The sequence below is a fragment of the Staurois parvus genome, unplaced genomic scaffold, assembly GCF_062004578.1.
Source record: "Staurois parvus isolate SC_StPar_1 unplaced genomic scaffold, SC_StPar_1.0 ptg000783l, whole genome shotgun sequence".
NCBI classification, from domain to species: domain Eukaryota; kingdom Metazoa; phylum Chordata; class Amphibia; order Anura; family Ranidae; genus Staurois; species Staurois parvus.
This window is the reverse complement of record NW_028318579.1, coordinates 1166142-1185736: the sequence shown is the minus strand read 5'-3', so window position 1 is coordinate 1185736 and position 19595 is coordinate 1166142. Positions and strand designations below refer to the sequence as shown.

At 42.7% G+C, this 19595-nt stretch overlaps 1 protein-coding gene across 1 annotated transcript in view; it reads right to left on the bottom strand.

Annotated features, from left to right (window-relative positions):
* TRAPPC9 (trafficking protein particle complex subunit 9) overlaps positions 1-19595 on the bottom strand; it is an 875381-nt gene that overhangs the window by 437882 nt on the left and 417904 nt on the right. The window contains exon 19 of the mRNA XM_089654645.1: positions 2210-2363. Within this exon, the coding sequence (XP_089510771.1) occupies positions 2210-2363 (154 nt within the window). The remainder of the gene's footprint in view (positions 1-2209; positions 2364-19595) is intronic.

The window sequence follows — 19595 nt, the reverse complement described above, 5'->3', positions numbered from 1 at the left end:
TTGACTCGAACAACGGCTGTTCATGTGTTCGGCAAACACACAAATGGTAAGGAAGTTTGGCAGGCTCATCACCCACCGCACCCCACAATGCACTGCGCTCTGACAGGTCAGGTGAAATGCTTTGGCCAATCACAACACAATTGGGCGTGACATCACCGCTAGCTCCGTCCAATTACATCTGATCGGCAAATGTCAGATAGTGGCGAGCAGGGACGGATTGACCATTTGGAAACTCGGGCACTGCCCGAGGGCCCGGGGTGAGTAGGGGGCCCCATGAGATGCCCCTGGTACCTTTTTCATAGGCTTTTTTGAGTTTGGGCAAGAACACAGGGGCCCCATGATCCCCTATTGCCTGGGGGCCCCATGAGTTGTCAGTCTGCCCCTGGTGGCGAGTGCTCGGCGGGTTGGAGGGTGTTTTTTTTTTCCTTTATTTCGGCGAGTTGGTGTTTGTCAGGAATGGACTAGCCAGCAATGGTGGGACTCACCTGCCTTTTGATCTGCAGTGCCAGGGCTGGCCAGCGGATGCTCCCGGCAGTCAGAGACTCAACTTTGCAGCCAGCTAACACCTGGAACTGATTATGCTGGGGTATTTAAGGGATGGCCAGACTTGCAGACTCTGCCTTGGTGTTGTGTTTCTCTTGGGCCCTGTATCCTGTTCCTGCTCTCTGTTCCTGTCTGATTCTCTGCTTCCTGTTCTGATCCCTGGCTTGTCTGACCATCCCTCTGCCTGACCCTCTGTACTACGCTGCCTGCTACCTGTTCTGATCCCTGGCTTGTGACCCTGACCATCCCTCTGCCTGACCCTCTGTACTACGCTGCTAGCTACCTGCTGAACCTGGCCTGTGACCCCGACCAATCTCCGCTTGCTCCCCCTGTACCTACCTGCCCAATTGATATTGACCCGGCCTGCCTGACGACGCTTGCTTGTATGTACTGTTATCTGTGGGTGGTTGGTTTGGTTTGTTTGCACTGTATTATGTTTAGTATTGCACTGCGTTTATGTTTGTATTGTTAGTGTTAATAAATTATATTGTTTATCACATATCTGAAGTCTGCGTTTCCCTGCGTCAGTCACACACCTCTGGTCACACCTGGGAGCCCTGACAGTGTTGTTGTGACAACGCTGGACACCATGATTAACGATGGATTACTACGACGGAACCTTTTTTTTTTAATAAAGGACTTGTCAAAAACTGTTGTGTTTTTATTCACATTTTGCACTTTTTGGTGAATGGCTAGGAATACCCCATACTCATTAACAAGGGGGGAGAGAAGGATCTGGGGGGCTCCCGGATTCCGATAAGTCACCCCCCGCAGACCCCCACAACCACAGCCCAGGGTTGTGGGGAAGTGGCCCTTGTCCCCATCAATACGGGAACAAAGAGAGTTGGGGGGGGAGCTCCCCTACCCCTAAGCACCCCCCCATGTTGAGGGTATGTGGCCTGGTATGGTTCAGGAGGGAGGGGGCACTCGTTCACCTCCCCCCCATCTTGCCTACAAGGCCTGTGCTCGGATCAAGGGTCTGGTAGGAGTTTAGAGAGGACCTCACGCTCCCCCCCATTTTTGGGAGGTGGGGTTCCCCTAAAGGGCCTGATATAGCTTTTAGGGGGAACCCCACCCATTTTTTTACAAACCCTAAAAGGTCTGGTATAGTTTTTTTTTTTTCTTTTTTAAGTCAGTCCTGCTGCAGCAGGTTCAACACATTGTACAGATGTGCAACTTTGCAGGTAGTTTAGGGGACCCCCCCCCCCAGTCATGATATTTAAAGGAATGTTTCTTTTCTTTTTTTTTACTTTAAGCCCCTTTAAAAACTGTACTTTTTGAAAAAAAAATGTTGTCACCGATTCATGTCCTTCAGGGCAATACCCGAGTCCCATACTCCTTTTAAGGGCAATAACTTGCATATAAGCCTTCAAAATGGGCACTTTTGAATTTACAATTTCAAGTCCCATAGACTTGCATTATGTTCTAAGTTTGCGGTTGAGGTTCAAATGTTTGACCACGAACTAAACGGGGGTGTTTGGCCCATCACTATTAACAAGCAACCGCTATAATTTTGGAAAAAAAAACACCCATATGATGAACACTTAGATGTTACCAAAATCTTCCTGGGAGGAGGGGGGAATTTGGTTAACTTTGGCAAGGCCTGAGAATAAAATGGACTGACCTGTTACAACACGGGTCTGATGAGGGACACAAAAAAGGATATAATCTTCCAACGGATGTCCAGCTTGCTGTTGATCTCTTGACCCTTCGCTAATTGTCTTTCCTCTTCTAGTTCCTTTGGGTTAGGGAACTGCAGCCCATCTTCAGCCATTTCCGAAATGTTTTCAAAGTTAAATTTATCAACCTGGATGGCCATTCTGAGAAGGCAAAAACAAAAGAGTTTAAAAATATCAGATTCCTGAAATAGTCTTACCAACACTACAGAAGTTGTATATGTTGTCTGTAAAAATGGACTCAGATACGGTTTGTTGTCCATAGTCAACCTTCCGTACTAATAGACTACAGGAAGAGAACATACACAAGATGTGATTGGTTGTTATGGGTGGCATACACACTCGTAGAAAACTCTTACCTCATCTAACTAGTCAACACAAAGAAATATACCCTATAGTGCCTAATGTAGGTGGACTCCCCTCCAAATGATTGCGTTCAGGTGTTTCCAGTGAAAGGAACACTTACTACTACATCATACAAAAACCTTTTAGACAACTGTTCTCTTCCAACCTTGTGGTAACAGTTTGGGGAATATCTTTTTCTGTCCCAGTATGACTGTGCCCTGTTTACAAAGTCAGCTCCATAAAGACAGGGAGTAGCCAGTTTGGTGTGGAGGATTTCAAGTATCCTGCTCAGAGAACTAAACTAAATCCTACTGAACACCATTCGGCTCAGACAGAATGCCATATACCAGACCTCACAAATACTCCTATAGCTAAATGGATACAAATTCCTGCAGACACTCTTCTCTTCTGGGTAGACTTTCCAGTAGAGTTTAAAGACTATTAATCCACAAATGGGGGTTCAAAATAACAACCATATTTGGGGATGGGATGTCCAACAAGTTCACAATTCCCTACATACATTAAAAGAAAAAAAAAAGGAAGAGAGGGAGGATCTGCAATATATCCAAGCAGATTGTACTACACGATAAAAGAAATGACAGCCTAAACCCAAACGTGTGATGGTCAGGTGTTCACAAATGTTTAATCATTTAGAGCATAAAATTAAGGGTGTCCTCAGAATTGGTATGCTGATTTGCTGGTCTAGCCAACAATCTCTGATCTCTTAAGATGAAACAGATACCCACTGCCCACTGGCCACCAATACACCAGACACCTACTGGCCAATAACTCTTTGCATTAACAATCCACTGAACCCTTTGCCCAACAGTTAATAATGATATTTCCCCCCTGGGTAAAAGTGTAACGAAGGACAAAATTTTTTTTCTCATTTTGGATACATTAAGGGAGGGTTGTAACGCCATGAGTTTTTTTTGCAATCTGTGCTCTTTGGGGAGATTTCCCTTCACTTCTTGTCCCATAGCCAAAAAGGAAGTGAGAGGAAATCCCTCCAAAGTGAGGGAATCCTGGTGTGTCACCAAAGTTGCCAGAACTAGTATCCCCATTGGAAGATTCCTCTATTATTGTTCTGATGTCAAACCAAAATTTGGGATTATCTTTCCTTTTTGATGATAATGGAAAACAGGACAAATCGAGAAGATGAATCTCCCTAAGGGGGGCACAGACAGAAATAAAAACTGATGTGTTCTAACCCCTCTTCACACATCCAAAACTAAAAGGAAAAAAAAATGTTTTGCCTTTAGTTACTCTTTAAAGGCGCCAACAAGGCCTGCAATGGTCATTCCATCTTTGCCCCAAAAGTTTATATTAATAGGAAGGATGGCAGATACATGTCCTGTTTTAGCTTTGAAAAGTCAACCACCGTCTAATGCAAGGCTTCTTAACCAGGATTCCATGGAACCCTATGTTTCCTCCAGAGGTTGCAAGGGGTTCCTTGAGCAACAAATTTCTGCCTCTGAGATAAGTTCCCACTTACACCATTGATCCTTTTAGCTATTTGTAAGGGAGTAATTCTATTCTTCCCAATGATCACAGGTGTAAGGAGTGTTCTTCCCACAGAGCATCACATGAGTTGTCTATCTACTTAAAAGAAAAGTATTGGCTTTTTCCCCCCTGTATTATACCAATATATAAGCCAGGTGCCGCTCCAGACTCTGGGGTGGATCCAGACTTTAAAGTCAGGATCTTTCCCCAGCCTGGACTGGCTGAGTGACATCAGCCGACAGTAAGCTTCAACCCGCTGTCAGCTGAAAACAGGTCAGAGGAGTTCAGAAAAAAATGTACTCCTGTGATCCACAGGAGAAGTACAGCCAAAAGAGCTTTCATTTTTAGCAAAGGTTCCCTGAGAGTGGCAAGTTATTTCTGTGTCGAAAAGGTTGAGAGAAGCTGCTCTAATGTCTTCAATTAGCTATCAAAACTATACTATTGAAATGTCAATACAAGCCAGGAGCGGACTGACCATTTGGAAACTCGGGCACTGCCCGAGGGCCTGGGGTCAGTAGGGGGCCCCATGAGATGCCCCTGGCTTTTTCATAGGCTTTTTTGAGTCTGGGCAAGGACACAGGGGCCACATGATCCCTTATTGCCCGAGGGCCCCATGAGTTGTCAGTCCGCCCCTGCCGCCAAGGCAACAAAGGATTGGCTAAAGAAGAAGCACACTAAGGTCATGGAGTGGCCTAGCCAGTTTTTAGACCTTAATCGTATAGAAAATGTATGTAGGGAGCCGAAACTTCGAGTTGACAAGGGACAGCCAAGAAACCTTAAGGAGTTAGAAAAGATCTGTAAAGAAGAGTGGACCAAAATCCCTCCTGAGATGTGTGCAAACCTGGGAACCAACTACAAGAAACGTTTTACCTCTGTGCTTGCCAACAAGGGTTTCTCCACCAAGTACCAAGTCATGTTTTGCTTGGGGATCAAATGTTTATTTTACTCACTGAACTGCAACTCAATTTATAACATTTGTTCTTTCTGGATTTTTGGTTGATATTCGGTCTCTATCATATAAAATACATCTATGACAAAAATTATACACCCTTCATTTATTTGTAAGTGGGCAAACTTACAAAATCTGCAGGGGATCAAATAATTATTTTCCGCACTGTAAGGCCTCATGCACATGGAATATTCTGTTATCTCTCCTAGACGCCTTTCCTTTTAGCAGCAGCATTTTGGCAGAAAAACCCCTCATGCCTGTAAATGTGTGTAACGCATTTAGCCACATCAAGCACTTGGGCATTAAGTCATTTAATTGGCCTGAATAATTATTTATTCTGACCATCAAAATGAATTAACACTCAAGTGCCAAACATGCCTAGTGTTAATGTGAGTTTAGACACGTTTACATGTGTGAAGCATTATTTCTGCCAAAATTCTGCTGCTCCTGGCAGTGGGATTTTTTCTCTGCCTCTAAATGCCTATGCATGTATGGACCCATAGACTAACATGCACAGGGGGATTTAAAGGCAAACGCACCTAGGAGTAGCAGAAAAGACATCCAGTGTGCATGAGGCCTAAAGATTGAAAACTACTTTAAAAATCACATTATCTGTTATATGAGATTGGAGTGGGCAGGTTTACATCTAATTGAGGTGGATCACATTTTTATGAAAAAAAAAATAAAAAAATAAAAAAAAGTGCATGCCCTTTAAATAAAAGTCCTGTAAAAATAAATAAATAAATAATCAAGGCTTGCCTGGACTTCTGGTTCCTGCTCACCAAGCAGGTCAAAAGAGCTACTCAACTATGACACTCCCATGAACAGGGAAAGATGGCGCCTTTGATCATTAACAGCACAAGGGGCTCACATACTCCGTTGGCCCTTCCCTATTGCGGAGCGGCTCTTATTGTTGGCAAAATTGCAAAAGGCACAAAAGCAGAAATCAACGAGCCAGAGAAGAGTGAATTAACTATATTAAATATAATAAAAGTCTATTTGTACTACAATTACGGGAGGAGAGGCAGAGATAGTGAACTACAGGTTTAAAGTAATACGTTCCAGCATTGCAAATGTTTAACAAGCAATTAAAAGCTAATTAAACAACAAAGTGCGGCTTGTTTTTGGACTGACTTCAACGCAGAAAACAAAGCGTAATAGAAAACACAAAAGGGAGGAAAATAATTAAAGAATTCATTTAGTTTAAACCAAACTAATTCCCATCGCGTTTCCTTGCTGTACAAAGCGTCATCATTTTTAGAAAAGGTTAGTATTAGAATGTGTATGTTTTATAAAGAAACTGTAAAACAAAAAAATACAGTAAATTGGGTCTTTTAATGCTCTTACTGCTGGATTAAGTTTTCTTTCTTTTTAATCACTCATTAAAATGCATATTTTGTAACCTGAAAATGTTTTTCCACTGGAAAAAAAAAAGAATGTTTTATGAAAGCAGGAAACCTATAGAAAAAAAAAAAAGATGGTAAATACAAATTTATGTTGATCGACATTTACAGAAGTGGAAGTGAAATTTATTTTTTCAATTAAAGGACTATACTAATCTAAATATATATATATATATATATATATATATATATCTGTATCAAAGCCTTAAAATTGCATGCAGAACACCAAAAAGCTACTATGACCCTATACTGTCCATAGACAACTCTTTAAAACATTTCACAGTTCATCATTTTAGAATTAACTGTAAATTATGATCCTGAAAATGAACCTATCACATGGTATGCATGGGTAAATAATATGTCTAATACAATCTGCAGTTTCAAGAGTGTGTATCCTAGGCACATGTGTGCATGGAGGCAAGATTTTTCTTTTTTTATTTCAGTTTTATTATTACATTGCTATTATTGCATTATTAACCTACTAAGTGACATATCAGCATGGATGTCACTCCACTTCCCCAAACTCAATCTTTCTAAATCTGATCTCTTAGTATTCCCCCCAGCCCGTGCCCCCTCCCCTGACTTCTCCATCAAGATCAATAATACAACCATCAGTCCCTCCCCTCATGCCAGGGTACTAAGTGTAATCCTAGACTCTCATCTGTCCTTTCAGCCCCAAATCCAATCACTGTCCAAATCTTGTAGACTTCACCTCCGCAACATCTCCAAGATACACCCGTTCCTAACCTCGGAAACCACTAAGCAACTTATTCACTCCCTTGTTATATCTCGCCTTGACTATTGTAACTCCCTCCTCATTGGCCGACCTCATCACAGGCTATCCCCACTTCAGTCTATCATGAATGGTGCTGCCAGACTTATCCACCTTACTAACCATTCTGTATCTGCCATCCCTCTCTGCCAATCCCTCCACTGACCTCCAACTCAGTGTCTTCCATCCCACTCTGCCAATCCCTCCACTGGCCTCCGCTCAGTGTCCTCCATCCCTCTCTGCCAATCCCTCCACTTGCCTCCACTCAGTGTCCTCCACCCCTCTCTGCCAATCCCTCCACTGGCTTCCCATTGCCCAACGGATAAAATTCAAAACATTAACAATAACATATAAAGTCATTTATAACTCTGCGCCAAATTACATCACCGATCTTGTCTCTAAATATCACCCAAACCGTACTCTCCGCTCCTCTCACAACCTCCTGCTCTCTAGCTCCCTCGTCTTCTCCTCTCATGCTCATCTCCAGGACTTCTCCAGAGCTTCCCCCATCCTCTTGAACTCTACCCCAATTTATCAGCCTATCACCTACTCTGCTCACTTTAAGGCGATCTCTCAAAACCTCTTCAGGGAAGCCTATCTTGCCTTCAACTAATAATGGAATCTTCTACTCCTCCTACCAGTCCATTTCCCACAGTTATTACATTTTGTACCACCAGCCCCTCTCTCAGATTGTAAGCTCCAAGGACCAGGGCCCTCCTAACCCTCTTGTATTGAACTGTATTGTTGCTGTATTGTCTCCTGTTATATTGTAAAGCGCTGAGCAAACTGTTGGCTCTATATAAATCCTGTATAAAAATAATAACTTGTTCCTCTACTGTATTTGTGAAGGAGCAGCATAGAGCCCTTTTGGACAGCAGAATTATCACCCTGTGGAGAGGGTTGTGTTTTTTAGACTATTATATTTTGATTAATTTTCCATAAGTGACTAGCAAATTAAAACCGAACTCCAACAAACGCCTTATAAGCAGTTATGTAACTGGATTTTTTTTCTTTTGTGATAAAGGTTTTAAATAAAATGTATTCATTGTAAGCACCCCTACCAGTGTTAAATGTTTTGTCTCAACGCTGTAACTGTCACTTTTGCTAGACAGCTTGGTACATTAAAGGAAGTTGAAAAATAACAGACTAAAGCCTCTTGCACACTGCAGCTTGAAAAAAAGCTTAGTACAGTGTTTTTGGTTTTTTTTCAGTGATCTAAAATGCAACCCATTTTTTGCAATGTTCCTGTGCACACTGGCGCATAAAAAAGTTCTGCTTATTCTTGAGTAAAAGGGAAAAAAATAGAAAACTGTTAGTTCTTGTTCTGTAAATTGCGCCAGTATACTCAAATGTGTGCAAATACACACATATGAGCATAAATATTAATACATTTTGCCTAGGAATGTATTGTGCACACGAATGAGCATACACACAAATGCGCGCAAAAATTTGCGCAACACAAATGCTTGAAATTACGTACAGAAATGCAGATGCTCAAACATCAGTACTGTGTGCAAGAGGCATTAATAGCAGGATTAAGAAGTATGATCCTTGGAGCTTACAATCTAAGAGTGCAGCCAACCTCAGACAAAAAATGTAATGGTGCACATAAAAATTCTGGTACCGAAACCTAAAATTCAGGATGCACTTGGCTGAAAACCGAAATGGACTGTTTTTAAAAATACTTTTCAAACTAAATTTTTGGGGGAAAAATACACTTTAACCATTTCAATACCGTGCAATTTTACACCTTCCTGCCCAGGCCATTTTTCAGGTTTCAGCGCTCTCACACTTTGAATGACAATTGCGCGGTCATACAACATTGTACCCAAACTAAAATTTTATCATTTTCTTCACACAACTAGATCTTTCTTTTGGTGGTATTTAATCACCGCTGGGGTTTTTATTTTTTGCTAAATTAACAAAAAAAGACCAAAAATTTTGAAAAAAAAAAACACGTTTTTCTTTGTTTCTGTTATAAAAGTTTACAAATAAATAATTGTTCTTCATAAATTTAGGCCGAGATGTATTCTGCTACATGTCTTTGGTGAAAATAACCCAAATTAGGATGTATTTTTTAGTTTGTAGGAAAGTTATAGAGTTCACAAACTATGGTATAGATCTGAAAATTGATCAATCCTGAAGTACTGACAGCCAATCTAATTTCTTGAGGTCCAAGAATAGTACAGATATCCCCCAAATGACCCCTTTTTTCAGAGTAGACAGTCTGACGTACTTCATAAGAGGCATGGCGAGATTTTTGAAGTTGTATTTTTTTTGTCATAATTTTTCGGAAAATGAAAAAATTAAAACAATTAATTATTTTCACTATTTTTTTTTTTTTTTACATACTGTCACCAGTGCAGTGCAGTACAGTACAGCATCATCATATAACTGGCATGGCGGTGAACAGGGACACTGACTGGTGACAGTATGAAAAAATATATATATATATTTTTTTTTTTTTTTTTTAATTTTTTATTACACTTTTATTTTAAGATTTTTTTTAATATTTTACTATGACCAAAGTAGTACAATGTTACCATAGTAACATTGTACTACTTTGGGGAAGTGATCAGTATTTTTTTTTTTTTTTTTTTTACACAGTTTGCTTATAGCAAAGAATTACTTTGCTATAAACAAGCATTTACCTGAATGACATTCATTCAGTCAGGTTTGTTTTTTTGTTTTGTTTTTTTGTGCTTAGCTGTGATTTGGCCACAGCTAATCACATGACATGTGCATGTGACCTGCTGTGACCATTCACAGCTAGGCAGTAGTATACAATGGATGGCATGAATGAAGCCATCCATTGTATACAACTGTCATGTGACCTGCTGTGATTAGTCACAGCAGGTCACATGGTACCGGCAACGGGGGACGGTACTCAGATCTGTCATCGGCCGTGTCCGAGGTACACGGCCGGTGACAGATCACTCCGCTGCGCGGCTCTGCAACCGCGCGAACTGCGCATGTGCGGTAGGACGCCAAATGGCGTACACCCCGGAAAGGTAAAGCATTTTTGCGGCCGCCAAACGGCTATAGGCCGGGTGGCTAATGGTTAATGAATATCAAAAAACAAAAAATATATACCCCACTTTTTTTGTAAACTATGAAAGATGATGTTATGCCAAGTAAATAGATACCCAACATATCACACCGTAAAACTGTGCATGCTTGTGGAATGGAGCCAAACTACAAGATTTAAAAATCTCCATGGGTGACATTTAAACATTTCTACAGGTTACTAGTTTAAAGTTACAGAGGGGGTCCAGTGGTAGAATTATTGCTCTTGCTCCGACGTTCATGGTGATACCTCACACGTGCGGTTTGAACACCGTGTACACATGTGGACATGGCCTACGTATGCGTTCACCACTGCTCGTGATCCCTGGGAGATGGGAGCACTTAAAAAAAAAATTTTTTTTAATTTTATTAATTTTTTTTTTTTTTTTTTTTTTTTTTTTTTTAACGGTCCCTTTGTTTTTGTTTTTTTGGTTTTTTTATTCTTTAATCACTTTTATTTCTATCACAAGGAATTCATCTAATGCTTACAAAAAAGAAAAAAAAAGGCCCTTGTTTACAAGGTGCTGGTACAGGAAGTGACGTAATGGCATTGCTCCGGTCCTTCCAGTGCATAGAGATGAGTGGAGGCCATCGTTCCTTCACTGATCTTAATGCCCAGCTACCGCGATCATTGGGATGGGTTCTCTGGTAAGCCTCAGGTAAGCCTGAGAACCACCAGAAGGCGGTGGGGCTATTTTCGTCATTCGCATCTGTGTCTATTTTTATATGGGCAGCACGGTGGCTAAATGGTTAGCACTTCCATCTGGCAGTAGTAGGGTCATTGGTTTGAATCCCAACCACGGCACCACTTGCCTGGAGTTTGCATGTTCTCCCTGTGCCTGCGTGGGTTTCCTACGGGTACTCTGGTTTCCTCCCACAGTCCAAAGACATGCTGGTAGGTTTATTGGATCCTGTCTAAACTGGCCCTAGTATGTGTATGTATGAATGTGAGTTAGGGACCTTAGACTGTACACCCCTTATGGGTCAGGGACTTATGTGAATGTACAATATATATGTAAAGTGATGCGTAAATTGACGGCGCTATATAAGAACCTGAAATAATATCGGCCAAAGACTGATAGGGGTAGTTTAGGCCGGAGAAATTTCGGTGCATCCCTAAAAAACATGTGTTACTAGAATGATCATCATGGTCTTCTCATGGTCCAATCAGATAGATCCATACATTCAGTGAGAAAAATGAAAAGGTGTTTCACGAATGGTGCCCGTACCAAGTAGGCGATCTCCATGTTCACTATGCAGCAGGGCAACCACTTGGCACGGGACCCCGGAGACGGTGGCTGTAGTAGTGTAAGCTACTGTAGTAGTGTAGGCTAGTTTCCATGGGGAACTCACAGGTATGGTACATACGTACATTGGACCAAGCTGGATTAATGTACAGTATCTCCCAGAAGTGAGTCCACCCCTCACATTTTTGTAAATATTTGATTCTTTCATGTGACAACATTGAAGAAACAACGCTTTGTTATAATGTAAAGTAGTGGCAACCTGTGAAGCTCTGGTGATCTCCATGCCCAAGAGGGTTAAAGCAGTGCTGGAAAATAATGGTGGCCACACAAAATATTGACACTTTGGACCCAATTTGGACATTGTCACTTAGGGGTGGACTCACTTTTGTTGCCAGCAGTTTAAACATTAATGGCTGTGTGTTGAGTTACTTTGAGAGGACAGCAAATTTACATGTTATACAAGCTGTACAATTGCCAATTCACTTCCACACACCCCTGTAAGTGCCAGTCCCCCCATCAGTGGACTCAGGTCCAACATGGCAGGTGCTGCTCGGTAGAGGGGAAGGAGATCAGTGAATGTCCATTTGCTGATCTCCACTTACTGCTAATGACCCAGAAGTGACACGTAAAATGTCACTTCCAGGTCCGGGTGTCACTTTCTCCAGCCAGTATGGCCAGGGGAGAAGCTAATGGAGCACAATCTGTGCTCCATTAGCATCACTGGAGGACAGGTGAGACATCAGGGACCTTTTATACCCTGATGTCTCATTAATGACAACCTGCCATCAAAGAATAACTTAAAATGTTTAGTGAAAAAAATGTAAAAAAAAAAAAACGTGTTAAAAATTAACCACTTCCCGTCCGGCCCATGTATATAAATGGCCGGATGGGAGCAGTGCAGGAGCGGGTTGCCGTTCATAAACGGTACCCGCATTTACAGCCTGGGAGCACGCAGCACCACGATCCTGTATGATCGCTGTGTGAGGTCCCGATCATGTGATCACTGATTGACCAATCAGTGATCACATGAATAGTAGTAAGCAAGATGTCACTTCCTGACATCATTGCTTACTACTAGTGAAATCTTTGAATGATCACAGAGGTCACATGGTACAGGGCTATTCACAACTGCCTTGTACCATGTGACAAGCTGTGACCAATCACAGCTCTCACAGTATTTCTCAATGGCTGCAATAATGCAGCCAGAGAGAAGGAGAAATTATTGCTTTTACAGCCCTTATGGGTGTAAAAGCAATCAGTGTAAAAAAAAAATCAACCCCCCCCCCCCCAAGTAGTACAGTCTGCTAGGGTGACAGAATGTTAAAAAAAAATCAAACGCATAAAAAATAATATGAAAAAATAAAATAAAAATGTAAAACTATTTTTTTAACAATTATAATTTTTTGTTATAAACTAATTTGGGTTATTTTTTTTTTAGTGAATACAGTTGTGGCCAAAATTATTCAACCCCCACTGAAATTGAGTGTTTTGGCCAGTTTGACATTGCTTTTGATCATTCAGTCATCTTGCTTACATTTACATTAAAGAGGCACTTGTAGGTCAGACAAATATAACATAACAGTTATAATGAAATAACCACAAATGTCTTTTCTGTGCTCACAGCATTATCAGTTTTATTCAACCCCCAAGTGACATTCAATCTTAGTACTTAGTACAGCATCCTTTTACAGTTATAACAGCTTTTAAACGTGAAGCATAGCTTGACACAAGTGTCTTGCAGCGATCTACGGGTATCTTCGCCCATTCTTCATGGGCAAAGGCCTCCAGTTCAGTCACATTCTTAGGCTTGCGCACTGCAACTGCTTTCTTTAAGTCCCACCAGAGGTTCTCAATCGGATTTAAGTCTGGTGACTGCGATGGCCACTCCAAAATGTTCCAGCCTTTCCTCTGCAACCATGCTCTAGTGGACTTGGAGGTATGCTTGGGATCATTGTCCTGTTGAAAGGTCCAACGTCTCCCAAGCCTCAGGTGTGTGACGGACTGCATCACGTTTCCATCCAATATCTCCTGGTACTGAAGAGAATTCATGGTACCTTGCACACGCTGAAGCTTCCCTGTACCTGCAGAAGCAAAACAGCCCCAAAGCATGATTGACCCTCCACCATGCTTCACAGTAGGCAAGGTGTTCTTTTCATCATAGGCCTTGTTCTTCCTCCTCCAAACATAGCGTTGATCCATGGGCCCAAACAGTTCTAATTTTGTTTCATCAGTCCACAGAACACTATCCCACAACTTTTGTGGTTTGTCCACATGGCTTTTGGCATACTGCAGTCGACTCTTCTTATTCTTTGGAGACAGCAAGGGGGTACGCCTGGGAGTTCTGGCACGGAGGCCTTCATTACGCAGTGTGCGTCTTATTGTCTGGGCTGAAACTTCTGTACCCACATCTGACAAATCTTTTCTCAGTTCCTCAGCAGTCACACGGGGACTTCTCTCCACTCTACGCTTCAGGTAGCGCACAGCAGTCGAAGTCAGCATCTTCTTTCTGCCACGACCAGGTAGCGTTTCAACAGTGCCCTTTGCCTTGAATTTGCGAATGATGCTTCCTAAGGTGTCTCTTGGTATGTTTAACATCTTTGCAATCTTCTTATAGCCATTGCCCTTCCTGTGAAGAGAAATCACCTCTTCTCTTGTCTTCCTGGACCATTCTCTTGCCTTCACCATGTTTGTAACCACACCAGTAAATGTCTAGAAGGAGCTGAGTATCACAGTCATTTTAAAGCTGCCTAATTGGTGCTTATTATGCTTGATTGCTGCTCGGTGACATCCACAGGTGTTTTCAATACCTGATGGAAAGCACCTGTATGAACCTCTGTTCTTCAGAGTGGTAGTCTTTAAGGGGTTGAATAATTGTGGCAATGAAGAAACCACATAAGAACCATTTACTACTGTATTACATAAACAATTGATGTCATTTTAGTTGCATTTGGGTAGTTACAACGTCCTTGTAGGATTTGATTCTGAATACAATTCCAAATGTACACTATAGTCCCTAAACCCCTTTACAGCATTGGGGGTTGAATAATTTTGGCCACAACTGTACATTTTGGCCAAGATTTATGAAGAAAGATTAGTTATTTGCAAAATTTTAAAAGCAAAACACTTTTTTTTCAAAATGTTTGGACTTTTTCACTTATATAGCAAAAAAAAAAAAAATCCCAGTGGTGAATAAATACCACCAAAATAAAGTTTTATCTGTCTCAAAAAAATCTAAACAATTCATATGGGTACAGTGTTACATGACCGCAAAATTGTCATTCAAAGTGTGATAGCGCTGAAAGCTGAAAATTGGCCTGGACAGGAAGGGGGTGAAAGCAGGGGCAGACTGACAACTCATGGGGCCCTCGGGCAATAAGGGATCATGGGGCCCCTGTGTCCTTGCCCAAACTCAAAAAAAGTCTATGAAAAAGGTACCAAGGGCATTTTATGGGGCCCCCTACTGACCCCGGGCCCTCGGGCAGTGCCCAAGTTTCCAAATGGTCAGTCCACCCCTGGGTGAAAGTGTCCGGACTTGAAGTGGTTAAACATGCAAAAAAAAAAAAATACAAAAACACTCAGGCAGCGAAAGGGTTAAAGTGTTTATACTTTTCTATATAAACAGGCGTGGTGCAGATCGGTATACCAATGGTCATTTGGGCTACAGCGCTTGCTTGATGTACGCTCCTTTTCTGCAGGCTCAGCAGTGGGCGCACTCTTGTTTTTTTGGGGGGGATTTCCATGGACCGGACGCCGATTTCTGGATCAATGCCCCAAACAGCAAAAGAGATAGCGGGCTCACACGACGGACGCAGCGTCGCTTGCTACATCTGTTCCAGCACGCTATATAACAAGCTGTAATGACAACGATATTAACCGGTCTGCAGGCTCCCAATGTAAACAGATACGTTCCGGCATGCTAATTATAACCAGCAAGATTAATCAACCTCCCCGGGGAGGCAATTGAGGATTCTAAACAATAAGGCGCACGGCGGCTTCAATCGAGTAAACAAATATGAACAAAGGAGCCATTATCGGGCCCGGGGAAGGGAGCGGGCAGCAATGGAGATAGAAGGCTGGGTTCATGCCGTTGCGTTTGTGGTCACATATGAGCACCAAGGGGAAATTGCACAAAGTGCACCAAAACGTGTTCTGGGCTGCCGTTCATTCCGAATGGTACCCCCATTGAACCTCTCTAAGGCACATGCATTTTAGTGCATCAGAACACATGGTAATAAAGTAATATATGTTTTGATGCAATGCAATTATGAAAAAAAAAAGTGCAAGCGTGCGAGTTTAGTGCGCTGAGCAGTCTAATCCAATGAATGAGCTGCCCTAATGCAGCGAACGCGCATTAAAGCAGAAGTTCACTCAAAAAGTGAAGTCCCACTGGTTTGCTTCCTCCCCCGAGCTTGTTACAGGTTTTTTCGAGGGTTGGGAGAAACCCACTTCTACAATCCATTACACCATTTGCCCCTCCCCCTTTGCTCCCGCACACATTGCTGGAAGCCACAGGAGCATTCCCAAAACCCGACTCAAACTCAGGCATGCACGGTAGGGTGCCGACTGTCAACACTGCTGTTAGAAACCATGGGGCCCCATACAGCCAACCTGAAGGGGCCCTCCGAAATAAACAGAGTTTACAGTACTTCAGGTATGAATGAACACAGTCAGTGAGTGATCTGTACTGATCACTCATTGTGTTCATTTCAGAAAGGAAGTAGCTGGTAAATATGACATATTTACTGGACCCTTCCCCCATTCTCCATCCTGAAGGATCATGTTGTGTGCTTGTAGCTGCCAGTGGGAAGGAGAAGAGGGAAGCCTGCAGCACTGCGGGAGTAGGGGGGCACAAAGGGGGGCCTGGGCAGAAGGGGGAAACATATGGTGCACAGGGAAGGTGATCGGTGTGGTGGGAGGGAGAGAAGAAGCCAGCTTTCAGTTTCTGCAGAGAGAGCCATACAGGGGATCATTTCCAGTAATTGCCCCGCTCTGCCATGATGATCACCCTCCCTGCCAACATCCAATTCACCCAGCTGCCTGGGCCCCCTACAGGAGGCTGTGGTTCCTCCGAAAACTGGCCCCTGCATCCAAGATGGCGGCACTGGGTGCTCATAGCGGTAAGAACAGGTGGTGCCCCCTTATCCACAGCCCTGCCAGCTGTGGTTCCTCCGAAAACTGGCCCCTGCTTCCAAGATGGCAGCACTGGGAACTCACAAAGGTAAGAAGAACAGGTGGTGCCCCTTTATCCACAGCCCTGCCGGCTGTGGTTCCTCCGAAAATTGGCCCCTGCATCCAAGATGGCAGCACCGGATACTCACAGCGGTAAGAAGAACTGACTGCAGGAAGACCACACTGGAAGTTCCTCTTGCACATGCATAGGTGTTAATGGAGTCCTAATGCATTCTTCAAAGCACACTTTCGATGCATTTTCATGCATTTTTCACGTTGGCCATTCAAAAGCTATTTTGGCCAACACGTGACAATGCATGAAAATTGGTTACAGTGTGTTCTCTGGGGCCTGTTCACAACTATGCATTTCACTTCTGGGCATCTTGGAAATAAGTATTTATGGGTTTTTTAGTTTTTTGGCCTCATTAACTTCAATGGCAGCACATTGAAAAACACATGAAAGTGCATAAAAAAAGCACAAAAATTGCATGAACTACCAGCCCGAGGCTTGGTACCAAAGGCTGAAAACACAAAAAAAATGCACACAAAACTCATCATACATTCATTTTAATGTGCCTGAAAACACATGAAATCAAGAAAAAAACCCAGATTTGCTCTTTTTTTTTTTTTTTTTTTTAACATTCTTAGAATAATCGCTGCTCAACCCCATCCAGTCAATGTAGTCAACATGTGTAAGATGGCCTCAGCCTTGCACCACTCCCCTCCATTATTAGCTGAGGGCAGGATAGGCTTCTCTGAAGAGATCGGTTTTCAGAGATTGCCTAAAAGTGAGCAGAGTAGGTGATAGTCTGATAAATTGGGGTAGAGAGTTCCAGAGGATGGGGGAGGCTCTGGAGAAGTCCTGGAGATGAGCATGGGAGGAGGAGACAAGGGAGCTAGAGAGCAGGAGGTCTTGCAAGGAGCGGAGAGTACGGTTTGGGTGGTATTTGGAGACAAGATGTATCCGGAATGCATCCGGAGTGCGTTTTTATGGTTTGAACTGGCCCTTAATGTTTGGTTCGAATGTCCAAATATTTGCCCATCTTGTACAGGATAATAGCGGTATTACTACCCGCCTCTTACCGTCAATAGTCATTAACCCCTTCCCACCGGCCATACGCATATATGCGACCTCGTGGAAGTGGGACTTTATCCATGAGACCACATACACTCACCAGCCACCTTATTAGATCCACCTGTTCAATTGTTCGGTAACACAAATTGATAGTCAGCCAATCACATGGCAGCAACTCAATGCATTTAGGCATCTAGACGTGGTGAAGATGACTTGCTGACGTTCAAATCGAGCATCAGAATGGGGAAGAAAGGGAATTAAAGCGACTTTGAACGTGGCATGGTTATTGGTGCCAGACGGGTTGGTCTGAGTATTTCAAAAACTGCTGATCTACTGGGATTTTCACGCACAACCATCTCTAGGGTTTACAGAGAATGGTCCGGAAAAGAGAAAATATAGAGAGAGCTGCAGTTGTGTGGATGAAAAATGTGTGGGCTATGTGTGGGGGTATTGAATTCTATAGGATATATAAATGTTTTTTCTTTTTTGCAATTATTTGTTCACAATAAATGAGAATACAAACATTTGTTTAGTTCAATCATCAAGCGGTTTATGTCTTACTTAGTAAGTAGCAATCATAAAGACACCTACAGTGCATGTGCCACATTTACAATGAGAGACCAGAGACCCACGGAATGGCCTGACACGTTCTGGAAATGGTAAGCCCTTGTTCAGTTCTCTGAGGTCCAAGGTCCCAGGGACTTGGAAAGGCTCAACGTTTCCCCAAATTAATAAACATGGTATACTTACCTGCTCTGTGCAAAGGTAGTCTTCTGTGTCCCTCACCGGCGCTCTCAGTTCCTCCTCTTCTGTGTGTGCCTCCATAACAAGCTGTGTGAGCATACGTGCAGGTGCGCTCTTGAGCCGGGTTGTGTGCATCCATAGGCACACATAGCGTGGCTCGGCCCAGCTCCCCCCCCCCCCCCTATAGAATTGAATTGACAGCTGCAGGTAAAAGTGACTGCCGCATTTTCCTGTGACCGGAGGAACAGAGACCACTACAGACGAGCACAGCACCGAATCAAGACAGGACTCAGGTAGACATATAAGGAAGTAGTGTGTGTGTGTGTGGGGGGGGGGGGGCAGGGGTGATGAAACTACTGGGACATTTTGTTAGCTTAAAGTGGCACTAAATGATTTAATATTCACCTTTCCAACAGTCACTCGCTAGAATTGGCATCTTCTTTTGTCTGAAGGTCTTTGGCCACCTTCCTTGGCCGGTGCAGGATGACGTCACTCCTGCACATGTACAGGAGCAATTTATCGTGGAACACAGGGATCAGCCAAGCACTTTAAGCTGAGCTACGCATGCGCAGCTCAGTTTACAGTACCAGAGAAGACAGTGAGAAGGGAGGTTGGGTGCATTTCATTGCAGAAGAGACAGTGTACGTCTCCAGTGCAATAAAAGCCTGCCCGCTATTTGTTACAGTGGAACTTCAGTTCAGCTTTAATGCTCTAATGCATTAAGGGAAAAATGTGTTGCCCTTAGAACCATCTTAAGAAAGAGAAGAAGGAAAGGGAAAAGGAAAAGAAAGGAAAGGGTGATGAAAAGGAAAAGACAAGAGGAAAAGAAAAGGAAAGTAAGAAGAAAAGGGGAAGAGGAAGGAGGAAAGGAAAAAAAGGAAATGGAAAGAAAAATGGAAAAAGAAAAAAAGAAAATAGAAAATAAAAGGGAAAAAAAAGTAAAGAACAAAAAAAGTATAAGGAAAGAGAAGAGGAAAAGAGAAGGAAAGGAAAAAGAAGAGGAAAAGAGAAGGAAAGGAAAAAGAAGAGGAAAAGAGAAGAAGGAAAGAAAAGAGAAAAGGAAAAGAGAATTAGGAAAGTAAAAGAGAAGAGGAAAAGAGAAG